The sequence below is a fragment of the Melospiza georgiana genome, chromosome 2 (assembly GCF_028018845.1).
Source record: "Melospiza georgiana isolate bMelGeo1 chromosome 2, bMelGeo1.pri, whole genome shotgun sequence".
Taxonomy (NCBI): domain Eukaryota; kingdom Metazoa; phylum Chordata; class Aves; order Passeriformes; family Passerellidae; genus Melospiza; species Melospiza georgiana.
This window is the reverse complement of record NC_080431.1, coordinates 22,261,907-22,286,796: the sequence shown is the minus strand read 5'-3', so window position 1 is coordinate 22,286,796 and position 24,890 is coordinate 22,261,907. Positions and strand designations below refer to the sequence as shown.

At 43.6% G+C, this 24,890-nt stretch overlaps 1 protein-coding gene across 2 annotated transcripts in view; it reads left to right on the top strand.

The window, feature by feature from the left end:
• NPAS2 (neuronal PAS domain protein 2) overlaps nt 1-24,890 on the top strand; it is a 104,487-nt gene that overhangs the window by 77,581 nt on the left and 2,016 nt on the right. Inside the window, exons 8-20 of one of the 2 annotated variants that reach the window (XM_058045151.1) lie at nt 895-1,013; nt 3,374-3,456; nt 4,361-4,467; nt 5,613-5,760; nt 6,357-6,438; nt 7,134-7,275; nt 7,999-8,105; nt 8,278-8,370; nt 14,173-14,319; nt 19,973-20,167; nt 21,421-21,590; nt 22,089-22,181; nt 24,076-24,262. In XM_058045151.1, the coding sequence (XP_057901134.1) occupies nt 895-1,013; nt 3,374-3,456; nt 4,361-4,467; nt 5,613-5,760; nt 6,357-6,438; nt 7,134-7,275; nt 7,999-8,105; nt 8,278-8,370; nt 14,173-14,319; nt 19,973-20,167; nt 21,421-21,590; nt 22,089-22,181; nt 24,076-24,262 (1,673 nt within the window). Of the gene's footprint in view, nt 1-894; nt 1,014-3,373; nt 3,457-4,360; nt 4,468-5,612; nt 5,761-6,356; nt 6,439-7,133; nt 7,276-7,998; nt 8,106-8,277; nt 8,371-14,172; nt 14,320-19,972; nt 20,924-21,420; nt 21,591-22,088; nt 22,182-24,075; nt 24,263-24,890 lie in introns of those variants that run through there. The other variant, XM_058045152.1, reaches the window with a different exon arrangement.

Here is a 24,890-nt window from a genome sequence, read left to right as displayed (position 1 = left end):
TCATAGCTGTGGGAGTGGGATTACCATCTCTAAACTTGAACTTGGAGGAATGATTTGCATTATGTCATTCTAACATGGGACTGTGGGCTGGTTTTCAGCAACATGTCCTTTTGGCAATGTATCTCTGTGGCAGGAGGTGCTAGTGGGCTCTCAAAGCAGTTGAAGCCATGCAATCATGACAGACACAGGCAAAAAGCATATACAAAATGTGTAACCACATCACATCCAGTTTCTCCCCCTGCCCAGTGCTGGAGGACGCAGCAGGCCCTCTGCAGACCCGCCAGATGTGCCCATCTCTGCAGGCCAGTGCCATACATGGGGTCCCTTCTTCTTTAAAACAAGGAGAGCTTGAGCATACTGGGGACAGTTCTTTCCATGCAGAAGGGGAAGGCATTCTTCAGCAGCCAAGAATCACAAGCATCCTCTTGCTAGTTTGATGAAGCCTCCCTGGCTGTGGGCCCCAGTGTTCTGCCTTTGATGACTTGACGAACTCTCTTGAGCTTCCTCCTTTGCCAACACTTTTTTTCACTGCATCATGGAAGTTACAGCACCAGGCATGCTGCAGAATGTATTTTTTTTCCTTGTGATTGGTGAAAAAGAGCAATTGGATGCGTGGGGTTTCTTTCCAGAAAACTGGTTTATGCTCTGTAATAAGGTTTGGCCTTATTTTTATCAGGATTAACCTGTAAAATTCATATTTGAAGTTAAGCTCTGATGCCTTTCTGCCTAACATGACTGACTTGGATTTAAATATATGCATATCAGCTTTAAAAGCTTTTAGAGCTCTTCTCTGAATAAAAATAGTATTAGTACACTTGGAGTGTGCAAAATATTCAGGGAGAGCGAATCTTTTATGAGGCATGACTCCAGGTCCCATTTTTTTTCCCTAACTAGTGCCTAACTCCACTTGCAATGGCTTTGATGAGGCTGTCCCAAGGGCTTACAGAGCATCCCCAGGAAAGCAGATCTGCTTTGTGGCAACAGTTCGCTTGGCAACACCTCAGTTTTTAAAGGTAAGTGCTCACCCTGGGTGCCATGCATCCCAGAACTTCACTAAACACTTTCAGATGGGGCAACACAGAAGGTTCTTAGTTTTGCTAATTGAATGGATTACAGGTATCACATTTCATGCATAAAAATCCAGTGAAGAGGATTATCACTGCAAGCCAGGATCTGTGGAAGCAGTGTCACTTCTGCCCGTGTTGCACAGGATACAGAGCCCTCCTTCCAGTAGGAATTGCAAAGTCACTTTGAAATTTGGTTCCTCGTTGCTGCTTTCTTTTCCTGCAATGGGACAATGTACAAAGGTCTCAAGGGTCTTTTCCAGCCTAGCTAATTCTGTGATCCTGTGATTTTGTGATACAGATGACCACCAACACTTCCATTTGTGCTTCTCAGCGTGTTTGGTGGATTACTGCTTGTTTCCCTTCTCACAAATCCTCAAAGATAGCTGCATGTGGTTATAAGGACAGACAAACCAAGCTTGTGCCTAACACTGCTGTTCCCTAATTGACAAATGTGAACTGCTGCATCAAGTATCCTGTGCCCAGAGTTTAAGAGGGTTGTTTTTTTTATGTAATTGAGATGTGACCAATATGAAAACACTTCTCCCTTGGCCTGGTTCCATTCCATGCTCTGGAACTTGCAGGGCATTCTAGACTGATTCCTGACTCTGCAGGGAAGTAGAGTCCCTTCCAGGTAAGTGAGGACACTTCCCATGCATCTTAACCACAATAAGCATATTAGCAGAAGAGTTGGAGTTAAAGGTTCTCTGAGAACCCTAAAAGCAAAGTCCTTGTCTTTGGGGAGCTAGCGTCTCAAAATAAACAGGGAAACAAAATGGGCCACCTGTGGCAATGAGCTGCCCAGTGCTAGGGAGGAAGCAGCTGCTGAACAGCCCTGAGAAGGTTTTAACTGCCACAAAGTCCTGAGCACACTTCAGTTCACCTGGGTGACTCACCTAACTCCCACTCTTGACTTTCTGCTGTAAAATGAATGTAAAATGTTTATCTGACCATCTAAGGAAGACAGAATTCAGCAGTTTGGTTGCACACAGCAGTGTTTGTACCTTGAACTTTAGTGTATGATCTTGGCATGAGCATGTATTTTGCCCTAAACTGGAGAGAGGGGGAGAGAGGAATTGAAGGTGTTTGTGAAGCCTTTTGCCTCTGCGCAGCTAGTGACTTCAAAGAACTTTGTCAGCATTGATATGTATCAAAGAACTGCTTGACTGCAGCACACCTCAGCTTGTTCTCTGGTCCCAACAGTGTTTAAAACATCAGTGGTCTCCTCTGCCTGAGGGACAGCAGAGAGAGAAGCACTAATGGAAATGAAGGGCCCACAGCATGGGGGGGTGTGGCATGAGGGAGCAGGGGAATAGCAGCACTGGGGGCCAGTGGGCAGGCTGTCCTGACCAGTGAGGATGGAGACCCTCCTGCAGGAGAGACATAAAGGACACAGGAACCCCGGATGCCACAAATCCAGAATGCTGATTCTGGGAAGTCCCAGGCCAGGAGCCTCCAGGATGACTCTAGGCAGCTTGTGAAGCTGCAGTTGCCCCTGGAAAGCATCCAGTGGGAGAGGAGAGGAGAGATGGCCACAGTGAGGTGGCCCTGGGGCACGCGGCCAGCCCCAGCCCATGCATGGCTGTGCACTGTGATGCCATCCTTCCCTCTGCTTCCCACCTCCACACAGCAAGTGACCCCCACCGACTGCCTCCTGCTCCTCATCTCTCTGGGGCAAGGCTGTCCTGCCTCACCCTGCCTTGCATAACTCACTTATTAATTATCATGCTCATGAGCACTGAGGGGCTGCTGTGAATCTTGAGGGCCAGCTTGTTTCTGTGGCAGTGAAGTGCAAGGCAACACTGACCCCTTAACCCACTGGACAGATCCCCTGCAGGCTGGCTGCCTGAAAAGGCATTTGCTCCTCTGCAGTTGCTGAGGGAGAAGGAAAGTGTCCCCCTTTCTCAGAGAGCTTGGTGGGCAGACATCCAAAAGGACCAAGGGTGGTGGGTATCTTTAGTAACACAGAGGGAGTGAAGCAAGATGTGGCAAGCCCTGGTGGGATCAGGCACAGGCTGGGTGCTGGGAAAGCCCACGGCCATCACACCCCAGGCACTGCTTCAAAGCCAAAAAACTTTTGGCACCCTGAGGCACAGTCTCAGCTCTTAAGTACGTGTGCATTACAAGTTCTTCTCCCTGTCTCCTGTAAAAAATGTTGGCTTTGATAAATACAATAGTTTGCTCTCTGGAGAAAGTGGGTGAATCCTTTTTCTCCTCTTATGCACCATGTATTTATAGCTAACAAAAGCTAGATGAAGCAGAGGGGTGAAGTTCCAACTCTCAGTAAGTCAGTTTTCTCCACTGGACAGGAGATGTGCATCGTAGAAGAACCTCTAGAAGAATTCACATCAAGACACAGTCTGGAGTGGAAATTTTTATTCCTGGATCACAGGTTGGTGACAAGAAAAGCCCTGCTGGTTGTGTTTGGTGCTTTTCTACTACTATTTCACAAGTACAGTTCTCTCAAGTAGTGTTCCATTTCACATCTAAATCTCATGAACAGAAGGGCTGCCAACTAAATTCCTACAAAAGCTGATGTTTACTATTTTGCATTTACTTTTGCTTTTATTTTTAATGGGCTTTTGAAACAAAAGGACTCTATTTCTTCAACTGAATTTGTGATTAGCTTGTTCTTCCTTCCTTTAAAATTATCAACAGACCAAAGTCTGTCACATGGCAAAATGAGCTAATTATTATACAGCTGCAGAAATCCTTCCTTCCAAATCCAGTCATTGATTGCGTGTGTGCAATTCCCACTGAGTTATGGAGGGAAAGTCTATGCTGGCCTGAGGCATCTGTGCTGGCAAAGGTACAAAGCAAGTGCCTCAGCATGCCACAGATGAGCTCTCCAGGCACCCAGAGGAAAGCAGCACAGATGATTTCCTCTCTTATCCCCCCAGTCCAAGCAGATGATGGCTTCCAAACACCTCCTTAACATTTTTCCCTGTATAAGGGCTGCAGGAGCCATCGCAGAGCCCCTGACCAAGCAGCAGCCAAGGAAGGACTCCCTCACAGCAGATTCCTGTATAAAGGTCCCTGAGAAGCTGCACTGCTTTCCACAGTCACATTTTCCCTGGAGGAGGGGTGTTGCCATAGTCTTGTCCTGGTGGGATAGTCCCTGCCGGTATTGCTGCTCCCAGCTGGGTATCCCAAGCACAAGGTGGGGGATCCAGCCCCCCAAGGTGAACAGCTATACACTGATGAGTGAAAGTAGATCTGGGCTGTTTGCATCTCTGCATCAGCATGCAGAACTGCTGCTTCTGTGTTTCACGGCCTCCTGTCGTGCCCAACCGCAGAGCGCCGCCGATCATCGGATACCTCCCATTTGAAGTGCTGGGAACTTCTGGCTACGACTATTACCACATAGACGACCTGGAGCTGCTAGCAAGGTGCCATGAACACTGTAAGTACCACATGGCCCGGGTTCCTGGGAAGTCACTGGACACTGGGACTCCTCTTTTCAGTGAAAGGTTGTTTGGAAGGGGAGGTTTGACTCTGCCTCAGCCCGTATATCTTAGCAGAGCTGTAGCACACTGCAGACACTGCAGCTGATTGGCATCTGGGACAGACTTACCAAGCTCTGAAAAATACAATTTTCCCTTCTAAATCCCTAAAAGTAGCCAGCGAGACTCACTGAATGGATAAAATATGTCAGATTTGACCCCTGTTCTATTAGAAAAGAATATGCAGAAATAGTTCAAGCAATTCTTGTGGATTATTTCCCCTAATGTTGTTCACTGTGTATTTGGGATTAGCTGTGATTATTTAAATATGGTCTACTAGGATTTAATTGAAAAACTCTTTCACTAAGTAAGGAAAATAAGGCAATGCTTTTCAAATATTTGCTTACAGAACTGGCTTTAACATCTCAGATTACCACCTCTGCCTGTCTTGAAAGTATCCTGTCAACATTAGTTTTTATATGTTGACATTGAAATATAGAAAAGCTAAATATGTGGATGTTTGGGAACCCCTTGAAATCACCAGGGGGAAAAAGAAGAGATTAATTAGGTTATTGAATCTACAAAACCTTCAGTACACCCTGGTTTACTGTAGTTTGAATTTTTATCAATCTGGGAATTTTCTTTCAAATTTTGTCTTTGCACACTGTTATCTCATATGTTTACTTCATTCTAAATCCATCTTCACACAATACTCATCTTTTCAAGCATATTTATCCTGTACTTTTCTGCTCTAGAATTTAAGATGATCATTCTTAGAAAATAATCCCAGGTGTCTAATTAAGCAGTATGTGATCAGCACATAAAGCTGGGTAAGATCTCTGTTTAAATTGTAGAGGACACTAATTCATTAGTGTCCAAACTTAAGGTTAATTGTGCTGTGTAGGAATCCAAAGTGTCAGAAGAAGATACCTACTAATCATTATGATTTTTGTTCTGTCAGAAGGCTGAGAGGAGCACTTACTCAAAATTGCTGCTTATACTCCTATCTACCTATGACAGATATTTTTGTCACTTTTTTTTCACATTTCATGTCATTTTCACATGGGAAATTGTGCTCCAAGTTGTGTGTATTTTCTGCTGGCAGTGATGCAGTTTGGCAAGGGGAAGTCGTGCTGCTATCGGTTTCTGACCAAAGGACAGCAGTGGATCTGGCTCCAGACCCATTACTACATCACCTACCACCAGTGGAACTCCAAGCCAGAGTTCATTGTGTGCACTCACATGGTGGTAAGGTATGGAAAATCCTATCAACTCACCAGGACATAAAGGACAGGAAGATAGGAGCATCCTCATATTTGCCAGAATGTTCTTTTAAAAATGTAACATTACTTACATAACAAAAATTAAGCCTGAACCTTCTGAAGGAAATAGGGTAATTATAGAAAAATTATCAGACCGAACCTTAGTTTATGTTGAGCTTACTTTTTGTTTTTAGTTTAGGGGCAGATAAACTATGGCATTTTTTAATTTTGTACAAAATTAGAGAATAGACAGGTCCTAAATATTCATGTTCTCTAATCCTTATATTGTTTTTCAAGAGATGTGTAGAAGCTTTCCAGTGAAGTCATAAAGTGGTTGTAGGATGTGAAGTTGACCTTTTTATATAGTTCTTTAATATACATCTTGACTTCAAGAAGATAGGAACAGAGCAAAACTTGAAAATTAAACCACTCTCAAATCTTATTCAGTAGCATTTGACTTAAATCACTTTTCAGCTGCTCATTTAACCTGTAAAATGTACAGTAATTTATTCCTCCACTCTCTTAAAGCATATTTTAAGAAATATAGCAATTCCATGTTGATACATAGAATTATGTTTTCCATCCAGTTATGCAGATGTTCGTGTGGAGAGGAGACAGGAGATGGGCTTGGAAGAAGTATCCTCAGAGGTGGTGTCCTCAGCACTAAAGGTACAATGAGAAAAGCTTTTTTCATAAACTTATGTAGCAATCACAACTTGTTCTGTGTTAACATCACTGAAGACTCCAGCATTGTCTTTCTGCAATGTTGGTGGATTCTCTTAACTTCAGAACTCATTGCTCATTTGAATTATTTTGACATAAATCAGGTGAGTTTATGAAAGAATAAACCTGGAGACTAATAACAACCACAAATGAAGTGGAACATGGGCAGGGACAGTGTAAGATATCTCACTTTTCCTTGGCAAGGTACTACAGTCTAAAGATGCATTTGGACAAGTTCTGGCAATCAGCCCTCTTGGCAACATCTCAGTGATCTCTTTAGGAAAGACAACAAAGCTGGTCCTCAGTGCATGGCCAAGTGTCTCACAGAGGTTGCAGTTGCTGTCACATCCAACTGAACACAAAAGAAAGAGTCAGAAAAACATCTGAAGGCACAAAGTGACTATGGCAGTAGCTTGCTGTTTATTTCTAGCTCAGTGATAGCTGTTTGTAAAATGTATTCATTTGATGCTGTTAGGAAGGGGCATTGATGCCTTTGTCCAGGTCTGCTGGTCTACCTGAGATTATTTCTGCTCAAGTCATTTTAGGTCTGCCAAAGAACTGGAGTGCAACCATTACTAAATATCAAAATGCTTTACCTCTGACAGATGCAATAGCTGTTCTCCTTTTCTGGTTTGTTTTAGGAGAGTGGTGCCAGCTTGGATCCTGAACAGCACTTTAATGCACTTGATATTGGTGCCTCAATCCTCAGCGCTAGTCGGACACCCTCAGTATCATCCAGGAGCTCACCAAAATCTTCCCACACACCCAAGTCAGACCCAGCATGTGAGTGGCATTCCTGAGTTATGGAATTATTTTTAATTTAGCCAAGTTAAAGAATGTGTGCTTATATACCACAGCTGCTAATTTAACAGTAGATTATGAGGTATTGATGACATGCACTGACAAAGAAGTGCAAAAGCTGAAATAGTGATGTACAAGAGAGAAGGTTCTAGCACAGCCACCTAAATGCTGGAAGATGAACACTGGGATTAGACATGAAATGTGCTGTTTCAATCTGTTACAAAAAAGAGGATTTTGTGTTTAGATTTGACGGCACCTCTGTGAGCAATATAAGATTTCTCTAGACTTACATGAGTAGTAACAGCCTGTGGGTGACTCTCCTCTGGCCAAGATTTAGGATGCTCCAGTGTTGACTTGGGTATACTCTTTCTGCTTCCTGGTCTGGAAAAAAAGCCAATGAGCTAACCTAAATTTACAGTTATTTGGCCCATATAAAGGGGGTTCCAGCTGGTTTAGAACAGTTCATGGGTCCTTTCGCAGTGCTCATTGGAGCATAGAATCATAATCTGTCTCATTTACTTTTATCTTTGCCCAGACCCTCCTTATCAGTTTGATTTTATTGCCATTGAAGTCAACAAGAACAGCCCTGACTCCCACTAGAATTTAGCCAGGCCATTACAATTTCTACCCAGGTCTTGTTGTATTACCCCCTTCAAACAGGGTTGATTTCCAGCATGAGAGATCTCACTGGTGCTTTTCTTGCAGCTACACCAACAAAGCTGATTACAGAGTCCAACACTCCCTTGCCGAGAGCACCGAGCGCACAGCAGGATTTATCTGTGCACAGACTCAGCCAGCCTACTGCTCTTCAGGTAACTTCACAAGGAATCACGGAAACAGGCAGAGGGTGTAACAGCATGTGCCACATACGCAGCTTAGCAATTAAAAACAACTTACACAGAAGCCACGGCATTAGAAGAAACCTAAAATTTAAAGAAGCCAAACTTCTAAATAAAGTTTTGGTTTGTTTTGTTTTTAACCTAGGTTTCTTTGCCTTCTCAGCTTCCATGTGAGCTTCTCCCACAGCAGTTGCTGCCTCAAGCAACTCTGCAAAATCAGCCTGCACCTCTGGCACAGGTTAGTTGGGGATTTGGAAGTGGAATAGGTCACTTGCTTATCTCCTGATACTTTCTCATTTTGGGGCTTTTAAGTTACCTCTCTAGTAACTAAAATCCCCAAATCCAAACTCTCAACCACTTAAAATATTGTGGGAAAAGTAATATGAATTTTACACTTGTATGTTTAAACATATAACTGCATGCAGGTGTTCAGAAGCCCAGGTGCGTGAAGGTTCAGGTGTGCACACATCTGTTTCATGAGAGGACAAAAACCAGATGGAAGAAGAATTTCCAACTTCACTTCTACAGAACCAGGTCCCTTCAAGATCAAATTCACAATGAGAATTAAAACCAAAAACTAACAGAGACACCCAGTCCCGCTAAAAACACCTGTTTGGCTGTGTTGATGCAGAACTAACTAGCAGTATAGGACATGCAAATTCAACAACACCCATTTTGTGAGTGTGCCAGTAATGGTGAGGATGTCACTGAAGACAAATTTCATATTCCTCCAGTCTATTAAAAAAGTGGGTGATGGCCCAAAACATCACCTCAGGGTTACATTTGCAGTGGAATTTGAAGAAGCAGATTTGCGTACCATGTTCCCAGCACATTGTTTTTCTCCTGTGGCTCTGCTGTGATGATACACCCCATCATCCTCTGATTTTAGGAATGACAGAGTATTGCTGGACCTAGACTGCTTCTACCATTGATACCACATACTCACTCACAAGACCCCAGAGTTTATTTCTGTAGCACATAAAGCATATAAAGTCCTGAGGATCCTGGCTTTAAAATAACAAATTCTCATTTATCTTCCATGTTTAATATTCTCTTCATGACTCCACGCTAGCATGCAGCGAATAAACAGCATATCAATTATCTGCTCTGAACATTCATTTTCTTTTGCAGATACTTCTCCCCGTTATTCATTAATGCATTTTCAAACATCAATTAGTTTATGTATTATAAGTCTCTGTGTGTTTTGTTTGACTTTTTTCTACCTCCCTTTCTTCTCCATCAAAGCTCTTTGTGAAGAGAAGCTTTCCAGTTGTTTACCAAGACCCCTACTGCCTTGTCCCTTCCCAGTAAAAGGCTCTTTCTGGCACACCAGCTACATTTCTTTTTTTCCTGACAAATTAGAGTGCCATCCAGTCACTGATTAAGCCTCTTTGGGCCACTGAAATCTTAGTGAAAGGAAGAGGGCTGACTCTGTCTACACAGGCAGCCCTCTGGCAGCAGTCACAGCAGTGCTCCTGGTGAAGCTCAGGATGAAGCTTGACCTGGAGCAGGAAAATAACACCAGGACATTGTAGCTCAGGCTGCTGATGTTCACACTCCATAGCAAAACTCCTGTAGAGACTACCAAGTCTCCACACACGTGTGATTTTCATAAACTGTTATGAATGTTATGATACTACACTGTACGTCCCACTTTAAAATAATTAACATGTCAGCCTACAGCAATATAATTAATTATTCAAAAGACAAAGGTGCCTGCAGCACTAGGTGAGTGAGGGACAAAACCAGCTACGTGTGCATCCTACCAGGAACACTTTCTTGGCTTCCTAGCTGACCATTTCCAGTTGTGCAGTTTAGTGGCAAAACACAAGCCCATAGCTTGTAGAAAAGGTGTGGCCAGGTGCCCCGCTGCCCGGAGGAGCTGCACAGGTTTGTCCCTTCTGCCTTTCTGCCCCTTGTCCTTAGCTGATGGTGACTGATGGCAGGAGCTGGAAGGCCCTGGGTATCCTTGTGGCTAACATTTGGCTACAGGGTGGCAGCAGCAGGGAAAACATTATAAGTGGCCACAACTGTGTCTGCAGTGAGCAGCTAGCTGCTGCCTCGGGCACCATCTGCTTGAACTTTGAGTAGTTTTATTTCCAGCAAAGGCTGTGATGGTTTTGTCTCCACTGAAATGCGATTTTAGCTTGTGCCTTGCTTGTGTGAATGAACAGACAGCACAGTGTCACCCTAGATGTCACCTGAATGTAAATGGTTTACTTTAAACCAAGTGCTCCCAATTAGAATATTTGTTTGTTTGCCTTCCTCATTGTCATAAATTAAAATCCCCTGCAACACAGCGGATGTTGATGACTGAATAATAATTAACACTAATAATCCGTTTGGGATTGAGCAGGTGTTATTCAGATGAAGGAAGAAAGAACAAGTCGTTCGGTGAGCTGCAAAATTAATGAAATCCAGTTTCCCAGGGGCTGTGCCTTGCAGGACTGGTGCATGGAGCCAGCCTTTCCCACAGGAGCAAGGGATGAGTGGATCCTTCTCTCCTTTGCTCAGCTAAAGCCTTCATGAAGTTACAGCAATCTGCTATTTTTGACACTCTCTCAACTCTGTTGAATGTCTCCAGCAAGAAACATGGCTCATCTCTTGGGCCAGAAGAATTGAAAGAAAGTTGGAAGACAGGCAGAAAAAAAAGTTTTAAAGGAAACTCAGCTGCAAAACAAATAGGGTCTCTTTTCTTTACCCAGCTACCTATTGTCATGACACTTGTAGGAACAGATTGTCTTGGGAGATCCATCTTTTTGTTCATCACATTAGAAATGAGGAACCGTCCTGACAGACACAGGGGCCACAGGTCCCTGCTCCTGGCTGCAGCCCCCCAGCACCTAGAGAGAGGGAGTAACCCTGGCACCGTGGGGTAGCACTCAGTGGAGAAAAACACCTCTCCTTGGGCATGGTGGAGGACAGGAATCACAGCATGGAAGTGCCAGTCCCTCTCCCTGGGCTGTAGAGCTTCCCTGGACCGTACCCAGCACTAGTGCATCAAGCCCCTCTCTACCAGAACATATGCTGACATGATCCCAAATGCATCACTTTATTTTACTCTTTTTTTAAGAAACCAGACTAAAATTACTGCTGTGGTTTTTGCTTGTTTGTTTTGGGGGCTTTTTTTGCCTGCATTAACAAACCTTGATTAAACTGGTGCAACTATAGAGATATCACAGGTTTAGTCTCCCGTGTTTGTATCTAGGAAGATGAGAGTTTTCTGTGTATTACATGCACTTATCTAAGAATTCTGTGGATTTGTAAATACCTAAGTGAGATGAAGAGCAACTTCATCAGATGCCAATGGCAGAGTTAAAGCTGGGCAGTGTTTTCTGTGAAAGGTTTTGAGTTAAGCTCTCTTAATTTATTATACAAGTAGAGATTTCTCCCTTAATTAGTAGAGAGGTTAATGATCTTGAGATAAATACTCTCTGGAGCAGGTCAATTGCTGTTAGTGTCTCATTGTACAAAAACAGTAGGAGCTCTGTAAGCACAGAGGTCATGGTTAGAGTTATCAACAATTTGGGGGTTAGAGTGGGAAAAGGAAAAAAGCAAAAGAGAAAGTTCCTTGTCTTCATCCATAACAGCTTTCACTCCAGTATACCAGCTAATTGTTGATGTTAAGTATTTTAATACAGAAAGCACGTAAAAGAGAGAACAAAAAGACAATATAAGATGAATATGCTAAATATAAGAACCTGCACAAAAAAATTAAGGAATAATAATTTAAAATCAACAGCAATACATTCTTGTATGCAACTTCGCAAAGCAAATTCAAATTTAAAACTAAGGCCTGAAAATTGATTTTATTTCTTTTTGAAGTATAAAGTGATTGTGAAATTACTTAGTTTAAAATTCCTTACATTGATCAATTGAAGAAAATCAGGTTCCTTTCTCAAAGGGTCATCAAGGAATTTGCATATTAATCAAAAGTCTGCCATCACCAAGACAGGCAGTTAAAATAAGCTCTTTGCTAAAACTGTTTTTAATTCCCTTTCTAATAAGGATCCTTTTAAAAACTTAAAAGCAGTCCTCTCTAAAAGAATTCATATAATTAGATAACAAGACTTGTCTTTTTGAAAGATCCTTCTGTACAGGCCAGGTTAAAGCAGGAATTTGCTGTATCTCCTCCATGATGTGTTGCTCACAGCATCATTCCACTCCTTAAACCAGGATACCTGAGACTCTTCAGAACCAAAAGGCTGGGCTGCAACGAACAGCAGTGGATTCCCCTTTGAGTCACTTGTTGTTATTCCCAAACATCTGAGGTCTCTGCTCAGCCATTCCTCAGGTTAATTCTTTATACATGGATAAGAAAGAAAAAAGGAGACCCTGCTCTGGCTTCTGTAACCCCAATTCCAAGTAACACAGCCTTCCCTTTGGGAGGTTTGACACCATGTTTCTGCTCTGGGGAGGAGTGGGTTGCAGATGATGGCACTGCTGTTTGCAGGCACGAGCACCATGAGTCACAGCAGGGCCGAGGGCTCCCTTCCCCTCCTGGGGCAGACTGTGCAAGCAGTGAGTGCTCACAGATGCCTCTGGCAGCCAAGGGGCTCTGTCACCAGCAGCTGCAAGTAGCACCTCAGCAGCCCTCCTTGCCCCTAAGCAGGGCTGGCTGAGAGACTGACCCCCACCTGGCCATCACTCTGTGCAGTGACCTCCCAGGCTGTGTGGGAAAGCCTCCCTCTGCCTGATAAATGGAAATGAACCTCCTGAAGTTCTCACTCTTTCTCTGCCAAAGGCCATTTACTTGGAGATGTCAGCTTTGCTAGAGGGAAGGTAAAGGTACTTTCACATACTTAACTGGTTTAAGATGTGCTAGTTAGCTGATACAAATCTGTTCTGTCACATTTAGCCTTCTCCAAGTAGCCAAAAATTTCATCTAAGGAAGTGTACAGTGCTGCTAGCAGCAGAGCACTCCTTAATTCCTGTCTTGTTATCTTTTTTCCCCTACTAAAAAGCCAGAAACAATGTAAGCCAGTGCACCATGGAGCAGGAAGGCTCCAGCAGCGAGCATCAGCTCACCCACTAGCACAGAGCCACTGGAACAAATATAGGGCAGGGCAGCATTTTCCAGTCACAGCAATTATTTTTTTTGCCTGTACACTCACAGCCCTGCATGTTTTCAAGAAGATCTTGGATGCCTTGATTACATAAAAACTTAAAAAGATTTTTGAAGGGTTTTGTTCTTTTTTTCAAAGACTGTTTTTTACTTTTGGAATATGAGCTTATCAAAAGCAATTATTCCAAAGCCTATTAAAGTAATAATTAACTTTGGTGAACTTTGAATCGTACCTGAAAGCACCAAATATTAGGGATTTATTGCTGTTAGTCCTCTCCACAACTCTTGATTATTTCAGTTTGTGCCAGTATTGCTGCTATTGGAGGTTGCACCTGCTTCTTGACCTTGATTAACGATCTCCATTTTTTACTATTATTTAGAACAGCCTTTCTTCCACTGAGTTGAGCTATTCATTTTATATCACATATAAAAATAACTTAATGAGTATTTCTTGTCATTTAAGTACTACTCAGCTGTACAAATCTAGAAAATGTTTATTTTGGTCTATTGTGTGATGCCTTAGTAAATCATCAGCAGAACAAAGCATCGCAGAACTGCTATTTCTGATCTGAAAAAGGAAAGCATTAGTAAAACACATCTGGATTATGCTGTTATGCCACACTAAGGGCTCCAAACTACAAGCTAATGAAAATAATGCATTCATTTGCCATCCAGTTAAGATGCTCTTGATATATTAAAGTAGCATACTCCCAAAATCAGTCCTTACAGCAGAACATGGTCAACTGTAAGCAGATCATTCTAGCCGAGGAAATTTAATATATGTGCATAACCCTGAAAATAGACAAGATGTCTCTGTCTGCATGTTAGTATATTACAAAGACATTTTTATTTTTTAGCTGTGCTTTACAATGAAGAGACCAGTAACTCCTTACAGAACAATGTTCTACTGAGGCTGTTTGTATTAGAATGACTGATTTTCCCCCCCCCCCCTCTTTTTTTATTTCCTCCCCCCAGTTCTCAGCACAATTCAGCATGTTCCAGACCATCAAGGACCAGCTGGAGCAGCGGACACGGATCCTGCAGGCCAACATCCGCTGGCAGCAGGAGGAGCTCCAGAAGATCCAGGAGCAGCTCTGCCTGGTCCAAGACTCCAGCGTACAGGTGCGTTACTGCTGGAAGGGACAGAGTCAAGCATCCTCTCTCTGTTGATAGGCTTGGCAAATTAAAATTGTTCCAGAGTCCAGGATATCTGGACAAGTAGAAAGTAGCTCATCTGAATTGTAGAGGGATGTTGCCTTCTAAAAGCCTTTCGAGTAACCTCTGTTAAGAAAGGTTTAAGAGCTCTCTGAAAGAAGAGAAGGAAGGAATACCTCAGCCTTAGGAGGAGGAGAAGAATAATTAGGGTCATTTACAATAGCATTTTATTACTTTATCTACCAAGTCTTCAGACTGAGGAGCTGTAGTAGAAAGAGTGTTGAAGTTCAGACTTCCTTGTCACCTTAAAACCCCTGAAATTCTGCTAATGTTAATTTGTTCACACCTTGGAGGTATCTGAATTTTTTCTTCACCAGACAGGCTTAAGCCTTTAGGGTGAAGCTGACTGAGCCTGCTCTGCTTCTGCCTTTGACACCTCCTACACAGAGGTAGAATTCTCTGATACAGTATGTGCTTTGTACCCCTTCCATCTACCAAACCTCAGAAATAATAGTAAGTGAAGTTTAGTAGATCACAGGTTACCTTTAACAACAAGTGGACAAATCATCCAGTTTTATGGAGTTTTCTGAATGTGGGTGATTACTGCTATATTCCTCACAATTTAAGTATAAATGCCAGGTTAAATGATCCTTGCTAGAAATGTGGCACTGGGGACTTGGTGAGTACTATGCTAACAAGATGATTTTAGAAGACAAGCTTTGTCAAGGAAACAAACATCTCAAGAGTATTTTACAAACAGGACGGAACCTACTGAAGTCAGTGGGAATTTTGCTTGCAACTTCCACACTGAAATAGACTCTCACCCATGATCAGCATCTGTGAAATGCAATTTCACACATTAGCAAATTGCGATCGTATGTTTAGGTAATTAAGGGATCAGCAAAGCCAAATTAGAAACTTTGCCACCTAAGTTGCTGCATGTGCACTGCTGTAAGATGACACAGCAGCTGTGGGTTCCAAACCCAGAACTCCCTGTTCTGGTGCCATACAATCACACAGGGAGACCGGGTTTAGCTTCAGTGTGTTTCTTCTATTGGTTCTCTGCTGACTTTGATTAATGGGAAGAAAAATTCTCTATGCAATTAACAGGTGTTCAGTTCATAATCATGTCACATGTCTGAAAGCTATTATTGTTATTATGAATATCAAGAGACATTATATTCTCACTTTCTCTCTTTTTAATTGGGTGACAACCATTACTCTCTCCTGGTGATGTCTTCAATAATCATACACACTCTTTTTTTTCATCATTCAGGCAAAAACAGAATTTCAGAGCACATTCTTATATGCAAGAAACAGCTTCTGTTCTTAGAAAGCTATCTCCTATATGCATTAGGATGCATTTAACAGCACAAAGATCACGGGACAGATTCTCACATACACTCAGAGGGAGCTCAGGCCTAAGCCCAGAGGGTAAATAAATGGTGAGTTGATCTGTATTGCCCCCCCCGTTACCAGTTTGTAGCTCTGACTTACATCATCTGGGTGATGCCCTCTCGCATGAAGACTGCACCAGGTTGGACCAAGTATTTTCAGACCATTACAAGTTCTCTTCTGTCAGTACCTACCAATTTCCAGTTTACAGAAGCAGTACTGAGAGGCAGGGAGAATGGAAAGAGCTTGGAAATGCAGGGGGCTGCATATTTGCCTTAAATGGCAATGCTGGACAGGGATCATCCAGCAATGCTGGATGGAGAACACATCCTCTGTATTTTGTGTGCCTTTTGGTCTCCTCAGAGCAATCAGACAAGGTGATGAGATGCAAGTGGTTACACTGACTCCTGGCCAGGACCTTTTGCTTCTCCCATTTTCTCTAGGTAAAAAAACCAAAAAACACACAAAGAAATTACTGTGCTGTTGCAAGGATAGATTGACATGAGGAATAATTTTTCTCTTACTTGGCTAGGGGTAATTTGAAAGAAAGCTGCACACTTTTGCATGCAGCTCTTTTGTGACTCACAAGCAGCGAGGAGTAAACTGTTAAATCAGAAATCCAACCACGTGCTTTGCTGCACAGATTTCATCATTCAGGGAGCTGGATGTCAGACATTGATCTGTGTCTACTATCAAAGCTAAAATGCATTGTAACAAACTGGCTACTATCAAGCACATTTCTGGTGTCTTTAATACACTGCATAATAGAGCTGTAAGTGTGGGGGAGTGATGTAGGCTGTCTGAAAAGGGGGAAGTGCTTCCTGCTTTTCCCCTACTAGCTGATTTATTAGCATATCATCCCCACTGGTTCACTCCCTTCCATATAGAAATGTACAGGTAGCTCCATGGAGAATTAAGCTCGATTTCCATTTCCTTCAGAGATCTTCAAAACTGAGTACAGCAGTCCACCAAGAAATGCTTTCCCAGACAGACAGATGTTGAGCACAGTAGTCTGCATTAGAAACTGTTTGCAGGAGCCTTGTGCAGAGAAAGATGAAACTATCGGGAGGGTTGCAGGCCCTGAATAAAAGTGTTCAAAAACCCATTAGATCCCTGTTACTGCTTCTCCTGACAATGAAGGACAAGAGCAGGAAGAGTAACCTCAGAAGTCTGAAGGATGCTGTGTCTGCTCCAGTTTGAACAGTCTAGCTAATGATTCACAGATGCAAGAGGAAGGCAGAAAGGCTGAGCCAGAACAGCTTGCAAGAACTACAATCAAGACCATCCACAGCCACCCATCATTTGTAAAGCAGGGTCTCTTCAAAGTCATGAATCTCAGCTTCCCAGTGCTGTGCTTCTCATCTTTATATATTTTACATAAAGAAAGAGTCTTGATGCCTGTAATGATGAGCCCAAAAGCTATAATCCCCTGATTATCCAAAGGACAGGTAGAGTCAAAAAGATGTTTTCCTCAGGATGCCTTGTCAGTGTGGTTCAGCCATTAGCTGTAGGGCTCTTCTATCTTGGAATGAGGGGGCAGCAGTGTCAGAGGGTCCCTCCTCTCTCTTGCTGCTTTGCTGTGTATGTTAACAATCTGGCCAATTAAAAAATGTTTGTAAGATGCTTCACTGACCTTGCAGTCCACAAAATCACCAACGAGACATATCATTAGCAGCAATACAGTTAGGGGGCTGCTAATTTATCTACTTAGGGAAAGATTTCATTTTTTGTGAAAAGGTTTTTCTTGTTATTTAAAGCTGCTGTATTTCAGCGTTTTGGGGGAATTCTGACAAGACTATCACAAAAGAGGCACATTACGAAAAACCACCATTAATTTTGTACAAATTAAGCTTTTAGGTTTAACTAACAAGTGGAAATGTCATGCTTTGATCCTCTGTCAGGTTAACTCTTGAGTTTTCAGTTCTGCAGGGACACAACCACCATTGCTTCCTGCTCTAAGCTTGTTTTTTCCAGGTCATTTATGTCCAGAGGGTAACAATGCTGCCTTGGCCATTATAATGGCAACAGAGGGTCCCCAAGTATGAAGCACTCAGAGCCCTCTCAGGGTACAAACACATGAACAAATGAAATTGGCCTTCTGGGATAAACTTGGTTCTGAATTTATGGTGTGTTAGCTGCCAACCATTAACTGTGCACATTCCTACCCAGTGGCACACTCTGATAATTGCAAAGTAGGTTACTCTGCTTTCTTTGGAGGATAAACTCCTTGGCCTTCATCTGGAAGTGAAGTAAGCAGACAGGGAGGTTCCTGATAAATAAGTAGTCTGCTGCAAGTTCACACCCCACCTGACATTCACCTTGATAGATGTTGAATTTGCATTGGGTGAGCTGAGTGTTTCTCCAGTGCTGTGTGCCACGTACAAGGAGGACACTAAGCTAATCCTCCTAAAGGTCTTAATTTGCAGTGATCTGTCCAGTACCAGTGGGCTCACACGCCCTTCCCATCACTTTTGTCACATGCACCACTTGCTTTGCCCATTCTTAGTTTTATATCAAATTTTATATCAGTGGCGACCTGTCTCATGGCTAGGGCTAATCAAGGGAGTTCATGTACTAAACATGTCCAAAACTTAGCTTCTATGTACAGAAAATAAACAAGAAAATGAATTTTCATTATATCTGTCTTTGATTTATTCATAATAAGGCCTATTTACTTGGCAGAAGTTGCAAGACCATCTGTCTTTCTGATATGTAATGGCTCCATACTCAGTGAGCAGTGTTTTTAAAAGGCAACACTCAGAGCTAGTTTCAGACCCGCTGCAAGCAGCAGCCCCAACCCTGTCACTTGACCCATTTATTCCTATCAGACACCTCTGAGATGTGGTTAGCCTACAGCACCTGAAACAAGATGTTGCTTTTCCTTAATTGTCCCCTTCTCCCAGATGATTAATGTAAGCTTTGTCTGTCCCTTTTTTCCTGGGTAAAATCTTGGCACGCATAAATTAATTAAAAATTTATCATATTTAAATAAGCTGTGTTTTTAAAGCTAGGTAAATAAGTACAACCATGATGGATCAAGCCATACTTTTGCAAAGAAAAGCAATACATTATGCTGGGCCTTTGGAAAAGCTATGGGCTTTTTCCAGGAAAAATGAGAGGGCACATGATAGTTTAGGGAATTGTTAATACAGCAATAAGCTGCACAAAGGTGTACTAATTACTGGGCATACCTCAGATGTACTGCTAGGCATGAGACTGATGGATAAATAATAAAGAGAATAATTGTGATTCTGATTTCATTTAAAACTTAAGTAGCTCCACTTAATGAAGTTCCATACATGCAACAGTGGTGTGGAATCAGAATCAGATCCAAAAATTCTGTCAACAGTGTGGGATGTGTATCTCCATACAGCCCTTGGTGGCAGAAAGGCTAGGTCTGAAATACTGCAAAGAGAGCTTATGGCATTAATAACACATTGTTTTAAAATATTACTTTTCCCTCTTTACAGCTGTAATAAAAAAATAGCCCCTAGAAGAGCAAAAATTCCCAAGTCCTGTAACTTTTAAAGAAGAAAGCTTCATCTTGAAATGCAAAAGTAGAGAGGACATCATTTACAGAAACACTAAGAGAGGAGGTGCTAGCTCTTTTGCACAAGTGGAATGCATGGCACAGTTAGGAAGAACACCAGGTGACAGTTACCTGATGGGAAATCAGATAAATGACAGTGACTGTCTGTTTACACATCCTGTCAGTGATAAGGACGAGGCCATTCAGCTTAGAGAGCTCTGGCCTGACTGTGGCCTCATTAAAAACATTTGACAACTCAGCTGGGTGTAAACTGTTGGGAATTTCCAGAGACAAATTCAAAGATAGTTCTGTCTGAAAGGCAGGTGGATTTTGTTGAAAGGACTGAAAAGACATGGAGTTACTCTCTTCTCTTTGGTCAGGATGCCCCAGAACACAGTGAATGTACTGGGAACTGCTCTTAAGAGGGTTGTGCCTGCCCCTTGGAGAGAGGACTTGCACCTTGTAGACACATTTCACAAGTAATGGGTGCACTTGCAGAACAAGAAACCAAGAAACTAGAGACAATAGAGCTGTTAATGCAGGAATGATAGGTGATTTCCAACTAACAGTAAACGTGCTGTGATTCCAGAAATGTGATAACTTTATTTTAGAATATACTTTTGGATTTACTTCTGTCACATTCATTATTCAAAACATCTGGGCTATGTAAATAAATCCTCCCTTCTTCTTTTCCAGATGATCTTACAGCAGCCAACAGTGTCCCTGAGCTTTAGCAACACTCATCAGCTGGACCCACAACAGCTACAGCAGAGGTCAGGGACCCTTTCTCAGCAGCAGCTTGTACCCAGTTCTCAACTTCAAGGGCAAATCACATCTTCACAAACGCCGAACCAGCAGTCACTGAGAGAAGCAAGCGTGATATCGAGCCAGGTAATCATTTCTTTGAACAGAGAAGCATTTAGATGGACAGGAGACACTGAGCTGTTCTTAAGCAAGCGAGTAAAATCATGTCAGTCCTGTAACTATGCCTTTGCCTTCCCTTTCCTATGCTTCTGTAAAAGGGCAGCCTATAAAAAGGGTTTCCCTACAGCGTTTACCTTACCTTAAAGCCTGTTTTTAAGATCTCAGCCAGGAGGGTTACTTGAGCAGCTGTTTCAGATTGAAAATGGAGCAGGGGAGCATGCAAAATGTGTCAGTGACTTACTGGTCTTCAGGTGGTCCTGAAAGAAACCTGACTGATCCCACTGGAAACTTGAAATAGTGAGACCTCTCAGAATACTTGCTCCCTGAGCCCAGTCGGACACCACCAACACAACAAAGCCTGTCTGCTGTGGTGGCACACAGAATACATTGAGATTCTTCTGAGACCCTCAGGCTGTCAACGTTAACAGGTTCCTGCAGAGCAAAATAAAGTTCAGCCTGAGCAGTAACTGAGATCTGTGAAAGCTATTAGGTTTGGCACTGTATTTTTTGTTCATACTGCTGGTTTCTCAACATTTCCAGTGTTTGCTCTTCCACCCACCTGTTGTACCTCCCTTCACAGAAAACTGAGCTCCTCTGCTTCCCAATTGCGTGGCAAGCATATTTCCATTATTGTCTTCTGAGCCCACAGCTGTAGCATTTCACCTCCTTCATTCCTGTGTTATAATGACTCTAATAAAGCAGAGAGTGTATAGCAAATACAGGGCAAGGGGCAGAAACTGATGCCCAGAAAGTTTTGTTGTCACTGTGCAAGTGACCGAGCACTGGAACAGGTTGCCTCTAGAGGGTGTGGAGTCTCCCTCGCTGGAGATTCTCAATCACCGTCTGGACACGATCCTGTGCCTGTGCTCTGGGATGGCCCTGCTGGAGGAGGGAGGCCTGACCAGATGTCCCACTGTGGTCCTTTCCAACCTGACCTGGCCTGTCATTCTGTGAAATGGGGGGGCGGGGGGAAAAACAACACTTTTTTTTATTCTTTGATCTCTTGCTATGACGGGGGTCGGCGGCAGCTCCTCACACTTCACTTTGCTCCTGCCGTAACTGGGGGGGTCGTTTAGGTTTGCGGGCCGGCAGGAGCGGGCCCGGGGCAGCCGTGGCCATGACAGTCGTTTCGCGTACGGTGGCAGGAGCCGGCTGGCGGCAGCGCCAGGCACTGGTGTCGCAGCCGGGCTGTCTCCCCGCTCTCTCCTCTTCTCTTGCAGGGCCCGAAGGCGGCGCGGAGCGCGGAGCTGGCGCCGGGCGGCGGCCGCGCCCCTCCCCGCCCCGCGCCCGCGCCGTTCGCCTCAGGCGGCGGCCCCGCGGCGCCCCCTGGCGGCCTGTCCCGCGGCGGCACCCCCGCGCCCGCCGGCTGCAGCCACGACCAGCAGCTCAGGTACGGGCCGGCTCCGCGCTCGGGGGCTGAGGGCTGGGCGTACAGCTCCGCCCGAAGGGAACAGCGGGCGCGGCGCACCCCGGCTTTGGGACTGCAGGAATGCACGGGTGGATTAAAATTCCCAAACTGTAGCTGTGTCACCCAATAGCGTTATGAAAACTGATGCCTTGCTGCTGGCTTTGAAGAGCACAAGGTGAATTAAATCGAAGTTGTAAAATATTATTCAAGCATCCATATACCTAGCAGATAATAATGGTAAAAAATGTGATTTATGAGGTGGATGTCCGGTACCCATACCGCCCCAGAGGGCAGGCGCTGCCCCAGCCTCCGCCTCGCGGTGCCCGGGACGCGCCTGCCACAGCCGGCAGCTGGGTCAGAGCTCCTCACACTCCTCAGCCCGGTGCCGTGCCCGTGAAAATGCCGCCTCTCTTTGCACACTGTGGGATTTGTATGGTCCTTGTCTTACAGCAATGTTTTTTTTTTTCCCTCGTGTACCAGATTGTTGCTTAGCCAGCCTATTCAGCCCATGATGCCTGGGTCCTGTAATGCAAGACACCCTTCAGACCCCAGCATGGCGGGATCCCAGGCCAAGTACGTGCCTTGTTGAAGATAAAACATCAAAGTTGCTTTTGAGGGGAAGTAGCCTTCTTTTGTAAGATGATGAAGTAGTTACAAATATTGGGAATGTGTTACTGTGCTGAGCCTGCCTTCCAGCATCTGGGTCAGCCTTATCCTGCCTGGTCATATCAGGAAGAGTGACAGAGAGAAACACAAAGTGCCAGTGGCATTTTAACAAGCCATGGCTGGGGGAATTGTTGTCCCTCACATGCTGCCTGGTTCAGCACTAGAACTTTTGACCCACCAAAGGTAAATGTGAGAAAGTCAGCACTGGCTCAGTTAAATGATTGGTGAAAATAGAAAGCATCAGCTCAGTTGTTTTATCTCCTCAAAACTTAGATGAAGGAGACAGAACACACTGGTCAAAATATACCCTTTGTTATGCTGTTTTTTGTCACTGTACTTAATTGTGAACTGATAAAATAATAAGCAACTGTTTGCACATCATTCCTTTAAAAATAATTCTTTTTACAAAACAGTACTCTTCTAATGTTATCTCAGGAATGTACGTATTCAGTACTTGGTTTTTTTTAGACATCATTATTGTTGTTTAAAATTATCTTGAGTTAATTTGTAAAATGTAAATATTGTAGCTCTGCTTTAAGCCTCTGAATAAAAGAGGCCTTATTTGCAAAGATGCATCTCCCAGTTCATGTAGACTTGACTCATGGGACCCCTTTATAGGAGCTCCCATCCTCATACAAGTACCCAGACTGTAGCGTTTCTAACTAAACCCTAATGTTGAACAGCTGTTGAGTGAACACAAGCCACACTATGATCTCATCACCCTTTACAGGATAAACAGAATCAGGCTGGGTTGGCAATAGTTCCATTGTGGTTTTGCCCACAGCCTTTCACAAAACAACACATATTTAAGTTTTGCTTTGCAGAAGCAGAATGGCAAGAGGAGATGAGTATTTTGGTTCTGTCACATCCCTCGTTCCAGAGGGTTTCTAGAGGCTTCTTCTGTTCCTGGAGCGGGGCTCATGGTGATGGGAACTGCTGATAAGTGGCAATATGCGTATGAGCAGCTTAGAAAGTAATCAACCCTAGCCTTGTGTCTGCAGGAGATCACCACCCCCACAGGGGAGCACAGGCAGCAGGACAGGCGGTGCATTGGCTTCTCTCTTGCTGCAGTTCAGGGCTCAGCATATTAAAACAGAATCAAAGGCCATTTGGTTTAATGAGCCGGGGATGTGAATGCTGTGGCTGAAGACAAGATGTGCATAAACCAGAATTCTTAATGAATCTAAAATGTGATCTGGATTTTGAGGTGAGATGTATTCTTCCCTCCAAGCCCAGCTCATGCACAGAGTAAGGGAAAGCAGTGCTGCCAGTAATGCTGTTGTTCATATTAGCAGGTCCCATGCACTGGAATAATTTACTGGGAATTATCTGGGGGGTTTAGGCTGAAGAAGAGAAGGCACGGGGAGACCTTACAGCAGCCTTCCACTATCTAAAAGGGGCTACAAGAGAGAAGGGGAGGGACTTTTTACAAGAACATAGAGGAATAGGAAAAAAGTTAGTGAATTTAAACTGAAAGAGGGCAGGTTTGGATTAGATATTAGGAAGAAATTCTTTACTGTGAGGGTGGTGAGGCACTGAAACAGGTTGCCCAGAGAAGTGGTGGGTGCCCTATGCCTGGAAGTGTTCAAAGCCAGATTGGTGGATGGGGCTCTGAGCAACCTGATCTAGTGGAAGATGTCCCTGCCCATGGAGGCAGGTTGGCACTAGACAGTCTTTAAGAAGGTCAGCATGCTGTGATTCTATGATTTAGGAAGACTAGGGACTGCCATATCCCCCTTCTAAGAGAAGACCTTTGTTTCCAACACTTTGTTCTTGATTGTTTTGCTTCTTTCTTCCATAGGTATTCTCAAACCCAACAAATGTTTCAAAGTTTGGAAGTGCAGACTTCCAGCAGCAGCTCTCCAATCGTACTGATGGGACAAGCAGTGTTAAACCAAGGGTTCACCACTACCCCTCCTTCCCAGCCATCCTCTTTGCCACCTATGCAACTCCAGCACCAACAGCATCAGCAGCAACGCTACCTGCAGGTAGGGCAAAGAGGATGATGTGTAAAGTGTGCACACAGAGGAACAAGGTGAGTGGGCTGTGCAAATGGGGCCCAGGTTTCTGCTGGAGCCTGATCCTGGCAGAAATGGCCATTTAAGAGATTCTGACGTGTGACACACTGCTACGGTGGCCGGTACTAGTACAGCAAGGGAGCAGTGGGAACAATCAGAATATTTAAAAGGAAATTACTAATTCTGTACATTTAAAGCATAATCAGATTATCTTGGATATATTTAAAGTTTATTTCCAGCTGGAAAAAATCAGTGCCTTAGGATTTGTTCTGTTCTCTTTATTCAGTAGAAAATTTGCTTAGTTTACAAGTCAAAAGATGATTTTTAATTACCAGCATCAACATAAAATAGATCTGGATCAGATATCTGGATCCCTTCAGGAAACTAACATATTTTCTCAACTCCACAAGGCAAAGAAGATAAAGTGGAGCACGTTGCCTGGAAGAACCAGGTGATTTGAATATGTAAAAATATTTATTTTTGACCTAATTCAACACATACTAAAATAAAGGGAGGAAATGAGGTGTGTCTGTATTAGTTCAACAGGAGCTGAACCGAGTCTTTGAAACCTGGTCACATATCCACTGGCATCACCCAA